Here is an 11,665-nt window from a genome sequence, read left to right as displayed (position 1 = left end):
CACTCTGCTCCCAGATCTATAATGCTAATACCTTTCATCTTTCTCAAAATCTCTCTTGAGAACCATGCAAGCTTTAAACCGAATTCACAGACTGTACTCTGCAGCCAATAAGAAGGTGAGGGAGTCAAATTGTCCCAATACAAAGAAAAGAGGTGGCAGACTGTCTTAATAAATAGATCAGAACCAATGACATAAAAGATCTTTTAAAACCTATGCTCATTAGCCTATCTATTTGCCAAAATCTAATGTCAATAGACAACCACAACATAACCTCGCATTACTGACAATCCATTGTATAGAAATGGTGTCAAATAACTGCCAGACCATGGACCCGTGAACCAGCGTGTCAAATTACCTGAGTGTGTTGGATTTGGGGGTTTTTAAGATACAGATTTGAGGAAGATATCCATGAAGATTTTTTTTCGTAAGTCTGGAATGGGGCCCAGGAATGTGTGTTGTCCAAAGGCTTCAGATGTGTTAGAGTCTGGAAGCCATTGCGATATAATTGGAATATCAGAAATGTGGAGAGCAAAAGTGCAAGAATTGAATTCAAGTATCAAATGACTTAGGAGTAACCTGGACCTCTGAGAGTTCTGAGAGAGGGAAACTGGGCGTATTAAGAATTGCTCCCCTGCTTTGTGGAGCAGCATCTACATTCGGTTATTGTTAGGTGGGTAGAGTCTCTTGGCTGAGAAGTCTCTCCCATGACTTCTAATCTCAATGGGATCAAGGCTAAAGCAAGGCCAGGCATCCTGCAGGAAAGGGCCCTGGTAGAGTCAGATCAGCCTCTGTTTGTGTCCAGCTCTACCACCTAATGTTTATGTGCCTTGAGGTGAGTGTCCTTGAATTCCCCAAGCCTCAGCTTTGTCACCTGTAAAATAAACATACTACTCATCTCACTGATGTGGGGATCGAATGAGCAGTCTCTGCAGGTCAACGCACCCTTTTTATCTCTGACCTACAATTTCCTATCTCAGCTATCTCTTGGCATCCACTTATGGGGTGTCCATATGAACTTTAAAATTGATATTTCCAAAATTAGATGGATCATCTTCTACATCCCCTGCCTCCATATTCATACCCTCTCCCCACAAATGAGCTTATCTTCTTCCTTATTGCTAACTTCAATGAATGGGGTTACCACGTAGTCAATTTCCAAACCAGAAACCCAGCAATTCTCTTCCCTATTCTTCTCCTGCCGTGTTTAATCCTCCCCTAAGCCCTGTGTATTTTATCTCTCAGACATGTCCAGCTCATCTCTAATCCTTATGCATGACTTCAGCTTCTTCACCTGAACACTGATTTGAAGAAGTTAAACTCCTGGGTACCAGGTCTGCGCTCCCACCCACGACTGCCACTCCACTCATTCTCTACCACACTCTTCCTCACAATTCATGATCTCGTAAGATTACACTGTGGCCCCTCAAAACCAGAAAGCCATTTCATGCCCCCGCGCCCTTCCTTGTGCCAGTCCCTTTGCTGAGAGCATCCCTCCCCACCGTCTTCACTTGGCTGCCTCTTCCTCACTGAAGGGGACTGGATGATGATCTTCCAAAAGAAATGCCCACATGGGAACTGTGAATGTGACCTTATTTGGGAAAAGGGCCTTTGCACATGTATTTAAGTATCTCAAGATGAGACTGTCCTGGATTATTTATGTGGGTCCTAAATCCAATGAAAACGTCCTTATATAAAGGGGGAGAAGAGACACATAGACAGTCACATGAAGATGGAGGCAGAGATTGGATGCTTGTTGCCACAAACCAGGGAATGACTGAGGCCACCAAAAGCTGGAAGAGATAGAAAAGGAAATCTCCCCTAGAGTCTTCAGAGGGCACGTGATGCTACTGACACCTTGATTTTGAACTTCTAGCCTCCAAAACTGGGATAAAAAAATCTCAATTGTTTTAAGCTACCAGGTCTGTGATAATTTGCTAGGGCAGTGCTATGAAACTAACACACTCAACTTTGGGGACTCAGTTCACACATCATCTCCTCCAGGAAGTCCTCCCTGAGTTCCTCCTACCATCATTATCCTCCTGCCAGCTTATATCAGATTCTCTTCCTGTGCCTGTCTCACTTGATAAACTCCTGAAAGGCAGCAACTGGGTTCTGTTCCCCATTGTAATGTGAGGATCCAGTACTGTTCCTGGAACACACCAGGTGCTCAACACATGTGCACCTCCAATGGTCTGAACATTATGCCAGGAACTTTACAAACATTACCTCACTGAGTCATCTCAGCAGGCCTTGGAGGTAGGTACCACCATCTCTGCTTTATAGATGCAGAAACTGAGGCACAACTTGCCCAAGACTATTCTGTAAGCAGAGTTAGAATTGATATCTGGATCTCTTTGAATCACAGGTCCTGGTGAGCATGAGCATGGCATTTTCAAAAGACCAGTGGTCAATCAGCAGCAGAGAGATGTTGGAGAAGAGTGCAGAAAGACTGGGTCTTAATTAGGTAGTTTTGAGACAAAGCCACTGTGTGTGTGTGTACGTGTGTGTTAAACAGTAACGAGGGCTGGAGGTTAGTAAACTAGCAGTGATCTAACTCATAATGCAGCATAAATACATCACAGCAGCCTTAATTCTACTCCTGTGAGCAAAGGGTCCTCAACGCATGAGGGATAAGAAAGGATGAAGAGGGAGAAGGGGAAATGGGAAGGAAGATGAGAGGGAGGAGAGGGATAGCTTGGCCAAGTTTGGAAAAAGAACATGTTTTTTGTTATCTTCTCCCCTCTTCCTCCTGCCCATGCCCCTGCCCCTCTGTGTCCTTGCTCTCAGAGCATCAGTGCACAGATGCTGTCTGAGCTCCCACTCTGCACTTCATCAGGTACAGGAGGCTAAAAAATGGCCCCCTAAAGACACCCACGTCCTAATTCCAGGAACCTATGAACGCTATATGGCCAAAAAAAGGACTTTGCATATTTGATCAAGTTAAGGGGTTTGAGATGGGAAGATTAGCTAGGTTGGCCCTAAATGGAACCATAAGTTTCCTCATAAGAGACGAGCAGAGAGAGATTTGACATAGAAGAGTAGGGGTGACATAATTGTGACCACAGAGGTGGGGACTAAAGTAATGCGACCACAAGCCAAGGAATGCTGGCAGCCATGAAGTTCCCCAGTGATCACTTCTGGATGTTGCTCAAGTTAACACAGAGCAAAGGGCTGGAATTATCAGCCCCCAAAGAAAAGCCAAAGCCTGCAATGGACACCATTTACAACGTCTGTAATGTATTTTCTAAGTGATGTTAACATCAAAATATAGAAACAACTCCTTCATCTATGCTGCAGTCTCCCTAAGAGTGTTCTTTCTCAATAGTTATATTTACATTTCCCCTAGTTCTTTTAAAAGTTCAAAAAATGGTAAAATATGACCATATGGGGCCCTGTGAGAGACTGCCAGTCATCCTCAAAGTCTCTCTCCCAATTTTCCTTCATTCACCAAAACTACATTGAACATCTACTACTTGCAAATTCTGGAAAGACATGCAGGAAATAAATCTTCACATATAGGAGATAGTACTTAAGGAAAATATTGCAAACACCCCAGAGAACAGTTGAACAAGCAGTGCTACAAAGTCTCCCTTGTTCATGGGAAGCCTTTCAATCCGAGCAGTTAATTAATTCCCCTGCTGATGGCCTGGAAGTGCCCTTCACCTTCGCTGCTGTCGTTCTAGGGTGCTCGTTCCCCCCTGGGGTTTGCCACATGGCAGCCTTCAGCTATGAAATACCAAATGGTGGCCTCCAACTTCAGCTAGAGCAGTGCTTCTCAGACTTCAAAGTGCACGCAAATCAGCTGGGGAATCTTGTTTCAAAGCAGATTCTGAATTGCTTAGGTCAGGGAAGGACCCTGAGGTTCTGCATTTCTAATGAACTCCCAGGTGACAACTACACTGCTGGTCTGAGGACCACACTGGGTTAGAGCACTTCATTTTTACTTAAAATAAACCAACTTTTGAAAGCATCAGATTCTAGTGGCATGTGTGTTAGTGTTTCAAGACTTTCCATAGGACAGAGAAGCTGGAAGCATTTGAACCTTCGGATAGAGGGCGGTGCTGATTACCAACTGTTGTTTCAGAGCTGCTGCCTCACTCACCAAAAACTGCCAGGTACTAGACCTAAAAACAGAGCTAGAAAGCAAAGAACTAAACTGTGTCAGAGACAGAAACAAAGAAGATGAAGACCAAAGTCCTGGGAAATCACTCTATTATGGATACAGCTTTCCGAAGTCTCGGGACTCCTTTCAGACATGGCTTCAGGTGACAGTAGACACCTTCAATGTGTGTCCTCATGGTTGGAGAGACTGCTATGATCCCCGGTCCCTCTCATTGTCACCAGGCTGACAAGCACCATCGCCTGTCACATACTTCCTGCTGATGTCCTTGTTGAGTTGAGAATTCTACTAGTGATCAGAGGGAGCAGAGTAATCTGGGGTGCTGAGTAAGGAAAAGTCTAGAGAAGTCACCAACCCAACAGGATATCTCAAGCACACCTGCAAGAATGGGCATTGAGAGTGACGGCTGTGTTGAGGCTACCGTACTGGGGTCATGAGTACCAACATTTTCTTCTTTACTAGAGTACAAGCCCCTGGGCTGTGTCCCTTTCTGCTTGGTGTTCCCAATCTCTGGCTCACATAAGCGCCCACAACATGCTCCTATCCCTGGACTTGTGAGAAGCAGGACCATGTGGATGGGGACTCAGGGATGCAGCTGATGTCTCTGACGATGATCACACCAGCCAAAGGCAGGAGGCATCCTACAGAATGTCTGCCAGTTCTAAATCACAGCGCCCCTGCCTGGACTCTCCTCCACAGTAACAGAGGAGTAAACTGAGGCAGTCAGCTTGGGAGGTCACAGTAAATCAACAAATACTTATGATGGCAGCGTGCTGTGTGCCATTGTCACTCCCAGGTCTCCTTGTGGCTCTTTAGAATCTCCGGTGGGAAAGTGGTGTGTTGAATTTGATGCTCTTCTAGGCTCCTTTCAGAGGAAACCTCCTGCAGTCCCACATTCTGTGATCCTATTCACCTCAGAAATCGAGCTGGGTCCCCTCTGGGCCCTGTCCCCTGGGTACCTCAGAAGTTCAGGACAGTCAGCCGCTGCTGGGGCTTCTCCACTCTCAGACAAGACTCCTTACACTTCCTCACTTGAAAACAACCCAGTCCTGCAAGTGAATCTACAACGTCTGTATTAGAGGTGAGAGGTAGAGGGAGAGGTCTGAAATCACCCAGAACGTTTAGTCTTACAGCAATTTGGTTAAAATTACCAAATACCCACTAGGTTTTTGTTTCTTCCCTTTCATTTTCCCTTCCACTTCCCAAGCTCATAAGTCCTCAGTTTCTAGAATTGGAAAGAAACACAAAAGAATCCACCTTTCCACGTTTGGAAGCTATATGTCAAATCTATGTTGCTAAAGAAAAAAAAGGCAATAGTAAAAATAACAATATCAGCAACAATAATAAATATTTTCTGCTTATGATTGGCTATATTCTCCAACAAAGGTCTTCAGATGCCAGGAGTCTCAGTGCAGACTAATATTTATACAGCATCGCCTAATTTCTAAGTACTCTTATTTCCTTGCTTTGTTTTAAGTTGATGCTAATGTTCGAACCGCTTGAAATGACCATGATGTTGAGTTGAAGGGCTTCTGCAATTAGAGCCTTTTTCAGCCTCACACACCCTGGGAGACACAACTGATCACCAAGCACTAGGTGATGTCACCAGTGAGAGGGGGCACCTAAAGGCCTTCATCATTTGCCTAATTTTGGTCAATTTAACAAACCTCAGGTGAAACTACTGGGGCTTTTTTAGGGAGAGTGCAGCTTTCTTAGGAATGAGAACAAATATGAAATGAATGAAAATATCACACAACTGCACAAGCCCCACAAAACACCACTACAGCAGTGATTTCTGGGTAAAGTGAAACTATTAATTGATTTGAAAAGCCTTCTTTTAGGTGCCTTCCCTGTATTTACTTCCTTCATTCCACTGGCCACCTTGTGACCTAGTAGATACAGTAGTTATCTCCAATTTACAGCAGAGGAAACTGAGGCACAGCAAGATTCAGTGACTAGCCCAAGTCTCTCCAAGCTGGAGGTGGTGGAGCTGGAATTTGAACGACTGTCTTGGCTCCAGCGACCACAGCTCTTCCTTACTCTGCTCTCATTTAGAATGGAAACTAAGTCACCATCAGGAAACACTTTCTCACTATCCTGGGGAGAAGGATTACAGGGAAGGTGACTATGAGGGTCCCAGCGCCCCACCTTCTGGCAGCGTGATTCAAGCCTTTAGGCAGGAAGGGAGAAATGAAACACATCCTTCCCCTCATCACAACTGGAAGAGGCAGTTCCTAGTCTCCAGGAGGACCTAGTGAGGATGGTTGCCCCTCCACCCCATTTCCACCCACTTGCCTACCTTCACCTGGGCCCCCCCAAGCTACACACGGAAACTTGCAGCCCTGGACAAGCTCTAGAGCCCAGCTCCTGAGCAAACACGGGAAATTAAACAGTTTGCACTGAATGAAATTTGGCCATGGAAGGTGCCTGCAGCTGGCGGTTAACACCAGCAGTAAGAGGATCAACTCCCAGTCCGCTGGCTTAAAAAGGGGGTGGGGGTGAGAAGTGTGCGCGCTTCCTTTTACCCATTCACTTTAGTTAATTTGGATGATAAGGGTTCATGTTTAATCCCTTTGTGTGTGAGTGAATATACTGAAATCGACAACCCCTGAGAGGGCACCAGCGGCTGGCAGAGCAACCTGCAGGAGGGTGCGGGTCGTGTCCAATCTGGCGTGAAGTAGAAAAGAAATGTCCTGAGGAGGCTGAAAGCGAGACAGAGGGGGACACCCTGGGGTGTATAGTGCAGACCGAGGGCCCCACACCTCCCAGGCCGCAGCAGGTGGGCCGTTTGCTTCCCCAAGGCCTGGTGCCCCAGGCCCACCTCTGCGCCCTTGGAGATCCCTAGGTGCCACTGGTGAGCAAGACTCCCCGCTAGCCACCTCTGCCAAGGTACTAAGGACACCCAAAGGGAGAGTCGGGCCCTACCATAATCCAGCAGAATAGAAAGTATTTAGGTGAGGTGGAGAGCAGAAAGGGAGGGAAAGTTCTGTAAGGAGAGGTCTCAGCTGTTCTCAGATGGAACAGATTAGAAAAAGGTGAGAGCTCGGTGGCTCTAGAGCAGGTCATAAAACAAAAACCATTTTTATAGTTTCCATCTGCAACAAAGCTCACCCCCCCACCCACAGCCTGCAAGCGTGAATCCCCCAGAGTGCGAGTTCCAAGGCAGCAAATGTGAGCGAGGCCTGGCGATGGGGGAGGAGGCCCCCGGCTGCCCGCAGAGGCGCAGGCGGAGCAGAGTTCCCAGCCGTCGCCGCCCCCCTCCTTCCCCTCGGGCCCGTCCAGCAAATTTCCTCCCTCGTTTCTGTTCGTGCTTTCCCTCCCTCCTCCTCCCCCGATATATTCGCTCTCTAAAACCATAAAAAAGAGATCAACTTCCCTAACTTCACGGAGCCCTTTTCAGTGACAAATATTGATGCCCAAAGTGTCTGCGCTCTCCCGCCCCCAAACGTTAAGAAAAGGCGCCCGCGAAAGGGGGACATAAAAAGTTAACAATGCTGTGAAAATATGTTTGCAGAAAATAGACAATCGTTGGATTAAACGTATTCAAGTATGAAATAATGCCTTTTTGTGTCAAAACTTGGGCGATGGGCGGGTACAAAAGTTCCCTGTGGCAGCTACTTGCTCCCTTTGTGAGCCGTGCGCTTTGGCGTCTCCACTTGGGCGCATTACTTAGAGCCCTCTAAGCGCGATTGTTTCTCCCTTTCTAATGACATTTACCGGATCAAAACATGCTGTTAATTCGATCAGAAGGCTTCACCCTCCCTGACAAAGCCACAATAATTTCTCCTGAAGTTTGTTAAATTGACCAAAATTAGGCAAATGAATAGGGGTCTGTAGGCGCCCCCTCTCGCAGGTGACGTCGCATAATGCTCGCCTGGGCCAGCTGCATTCCCCCTTTTCTTCTTGGCCCACTCTTCTCCGTGTTGCCCCCAATCCTCTCACCACCCCCCTCTCACACACACACACACACACACACACACACACACACACACACACACACATGCACACACGCCTGCCTGTCTCTCCTCCCCCACCCTCTGTCATTATTAAAATTTAGCCCAATGAAACTATTCATACTTTTCAATGGACATTTTCCGTATAGGATAATAGGCTACAAATTGAGCCTCTTCCCCCCGCGAAGAGAGAGCCCGAGGCGGGGAGAAAAGAAAGCCAGCGACGTGGTCAGGGAGTAGGGGGGAACGTCGCGTGCCAAAGACCTGCGGGAGGGGCGAGGCGAGGCTGGAGCCTCGTGTGCCAGCCGCAGCCCCACACCTGCCGGGATGTCCGGACAAATAAAGCGGTGTAAACAAAAAGGGGGGAGATGGACGTGTCACCAAGTCGTGTGAGAAAAGCCTGGGAACAAACGGGGCGCCTCCGTCTCCAAGAGCTCTCCCTTGAACCCGGCGGAACAGCCTATTAAAGGCTTACTTAATTACTTTAATGACTCTGGACAGGCTTTAAAACGCACTCGGCGCTGGGACCGCGGGCTTGCTGGGATTTGTAAACAGGCAATCGTGTGAGACTCAGCGGTGGGACTAAAGGAGGCGACACTGTTTTGTGAGGGTCCTCGCCCCCCGGTGCCCGCGGCTGCTGCGCCCCTGCGCTCGCTCGACCGCCGGCGTGGGTTTTACCGCCTCCTTTCCCGCCCCGGCTGTTGCCATGCAAATATTATTCCCCCGCCGGTCACGTGTCCTTTGAAGGGCCACGTGGATTAACAAAGCTGATCTGCCCCCAGCTCGCCCCCCTCGGTTGCAATTTTTTTTTTCTCTTAACTTTTTAAAAACTGATCTTGAATGCATGCATCCCCCAAACGCAGCTCCCCTAATCCTATGGAATAATTCAACTCGTGAATGCACTTGGAGCCCTAGATGGCCGCTTTATAAGGCAGCCCCTCGTAGTTGGGAGGCTACAGTCTACCTGGGACACTCGAGGAGGCACACGAGGCGAAGAGTGGACGGGTGCCTCTCGCCACCGCCTCTCCCGAGGGCGCGTACTGACCAGGATGTCAGACAAGCTCAAAGAACGCAAAGTGAGTTCGCTGAGCCCAGATGGCTCTTGCGCCCTCATGGCGGGGGCGTCTGACTCCCAAGCCACCACCTGACTGGAGCGAGAGGAATTCTGAGTGGTTTGGGAAAGGAATGAGGATAGAGGGAGGGGACTCCTCAGTCGCGGAGGAGCCCACGCCCGGAGGCTGGTGGCCACTTCCCCACTGCCATGGCGCTCAGCGCGTTGGTGTGGCCCAGAGGAGGTTGGAAGGGGAGCGCACCAGCGCGGGTGTGAGAAGGCAGAGCTATGTGACCCGGTGTGAAGGGGCAGGGGCCTGGGGCTGTCCCTGGGCAGCACTGGGGGCTGGGAGACGGCTGGCACAGCCCTGCCTTTGACGACTCCCTAGGCAAAGCCATCCTAAACGTACAAACCTCTGTTCGCAGAGAACCCCCGTTTCCCACAAAGTGATAGAAAAGCGGAGAAGGGACCGGATTAACCGCTGTTTGAACGAGCTGGGCAAGACGGTGCCAATGGCCCTGGCGAAGCAGGTAACATCCGCTGCCAAAAGAAAGGTGCCGGCACTGGGGATCCTCTACTGCCGCTCTTGGCAGTAATTCCGGGAGTCTGCAGCCAGAGAGGGCCTTACGTGTGGGCTTCCCTCCCTCGGTGCCTGAGCTCTGAGTGAGCAGCAGGCTGCCCTCGTGCAGATCCACAGCAGCGCCCAGTTCGCTGGTCCTCTAGGGATAAAACCTTGCACCCAGCCTGCGGGGGTTGGCTGGCCCTCGCTGGGCCGCTACAAGGAGCCCTTCCTCCTTTTGCAGAGTTCCGGGAAGCTGGAGAAGGCAGAGATCCTCGAGATGACCGTACAGTACCTGAGAGCCCTGCACTCCGCTGATTTTCCCCGGGGAAGGGAAAAAGGTGGGCGCGGGTTAGGCAGAAAGGAACCTGGACAGGGACCGTGCACCACACAGAGACCTGGGGGTAGGGGTGGGAGTGAAAGGATCTCCTCTCTGGACTCTGTCCTAGCTGGGGCGGCCCGGGGTCCTGTGAAAGCTAAGGGAACTAGAGAACAGGTGTCTGGGGATGGGGATACAGGTTCCGTCGCCTCCTCTCAGGTGGGGAGCGGGGGGCTCAGCCTCTTAAGGGAAAGGAGTTCGCTAGCTTGCACTTTTCCAGTCTCCAGGCTAGGAAAAAGGGAAGACTGGCCTCAAATGGGGACTCTGACCAGAAAACTGGCTGGAAAGAGGCCGCTCATGATTTTTTCCTTTCCACGGCTTTTCTCGCCCCTCCAGCAGAATTGCTAGCGGAGTTTGCCAACTATTTCCACTACGGCTACCACGAGTGCATGAAGAACCTGGTGCATTACCTCACCACCGTGGAGAGGATGGAGACTAAGGACACCAAGTACGCGCGCATCCTCGCCTTCCTGCAGTCCAAGGCCCGCTTGGGTTCCGAGCCCGCCCTCCAGCCGGTGGGTTCACTCCCGGAGCCGGATTTCTCTTACCAGCTGCACCCAGCGGGGCCGGAGTTCGCGGGACATAGCCCTGGTGAGGCGTCCGTGTTCCCGCAGGGCGCGGCCCCAGGGCCCTTCCCCTGGCCTCACGGCGCTGCCCGCAGCCCGGCGCTGCCCTACCTGCCCAGCGCGCCTGTGCCGCTCCCGAGCCCGGCGCAGCAGCATAGCCCCTTCCTGGCTCCCGTGCAGGGCCTGGACCGGCATTACCTCAACCTGATCGGCCACGCCCACCCCAACGCCCTCAACCTGCACACGCCCCAGCACCCTCCCGTACTTTGACGCCGACTCGCCCGAAGATTTCTCTGCGCTTCGGGCGCTGCACCGGAGAAATACTGTATACTGTACAAGTGTAAATATTATGCCGACAAAAAAGCTGGATGGGGGAAGGCCAAGAGCGAATTCGTCTTCTGAAGGATCTTCCCCTGGCAATAAACGTTTTCTGTTAAGGACCCAGAGAGATGGATTTCTTGTTACCTTCTGCTCCTCCAAAGCTAATCCCCTCCGAGGTGTCGCGGGCGCAAGGCTGATAGGGGCAAAGGTGTCAGCCCTTAGTAATTTGGGTGGGGACAGGGGCGGGTCTTTGCAACGTCGGGGGAGGGGAGGCTAAATGGGGGCGTCGCTTCCGGGCTTGTTCCCTGCTACCCGGGGGCCCCAGACCCGCACCCTCCTCGCGCGCACATTAGGCATCTGCCTCAGAGAAGAGTGGACACGAGGAACAGGGCCCTCGGTTCTCAGAAAATAGAAATCGAAAGACCCGCCCCAAGCTGGCTTTGGCGGACTTTTCGCCAGCTCCGACCTGGGCGCCCTTCCCTAACCCAAGACAAGGCTCGGGGACACGCGCGCACCACGCGCCCGCTGGTCTGGAGCGCGGCAAAATTCAGGCCAACGGGGTGCGTGACTAGGCTTACGGTCTCAACTTGTCTCGTAAAAAAATATGTAGAGGTAATTTACTAGTATGGCTTAAAAACTCTCCGACTAAGTTTGTCTTTTAATGACAACTACTAGTTGGTGCTAGAGGGTTCAAGAAGCTGGCGTTGCCTCCGGCG

At 50.5% G+C, this 11,665-nt stretch overlaps 1 protein-coding gene across 2 annotated transcripts; it reads left to right on the top strand.

The window, feature by feature from the left end:
* The first annotated feature begins 9,122 nt into the window (after nucleotides 1–9,122).
* HELT (helt bHLH transcription factor) lies at nucleotides 9,123–10,898 on the top strand. 2 transcript variants are annotated; one of them, XM_032468708.1, is made up of 4 exons: nucleotides 9,123–9,149; nucleotides 9,550–9,654; nucleotides 9,928–10,024; nucleotides 10,402–10,898. In XM_032468708.1, the coding sequence occupies exons 1-4, from the start codon at nucleotides 9,123–9,125 to the stop codon at nucleotides 10,896–10,898; spliced, it is 726 nt and encodes a 241-aa protein (XP_032324599.1). The 2 variants fall into 2 exon arrangements, with proteins under 2 accessions (XP_032324599.1, XP_032324598.1); XM_032468707.1 differs by having other exon boundaries at nucleotides 10,399–10,898.
* Nucleotides 10,899–11,665: the final 767 nt, after the last annotated feature.

This window comes from Camelus ferus, chromosome 26 (assembly GCF_009834535.1).
Source record: "Camelus ferus isolate YT-003-E chromosome 26, BCGSAC_Cfer_1.0, whole genome shotgun sequence".
NCBI classification, from domain to species: domain Eukaryota; kingdom Metazoa; phylum Chordata; class Mammalia; order Artiodactyla; family Camelidae; genus Camelus; species Camelus ferus.
The sequence above is the reverse complement of the archived record's forward strand: the minus strand, read 5'-3'. Positions and strand labels throughout refer to the sequence as shown.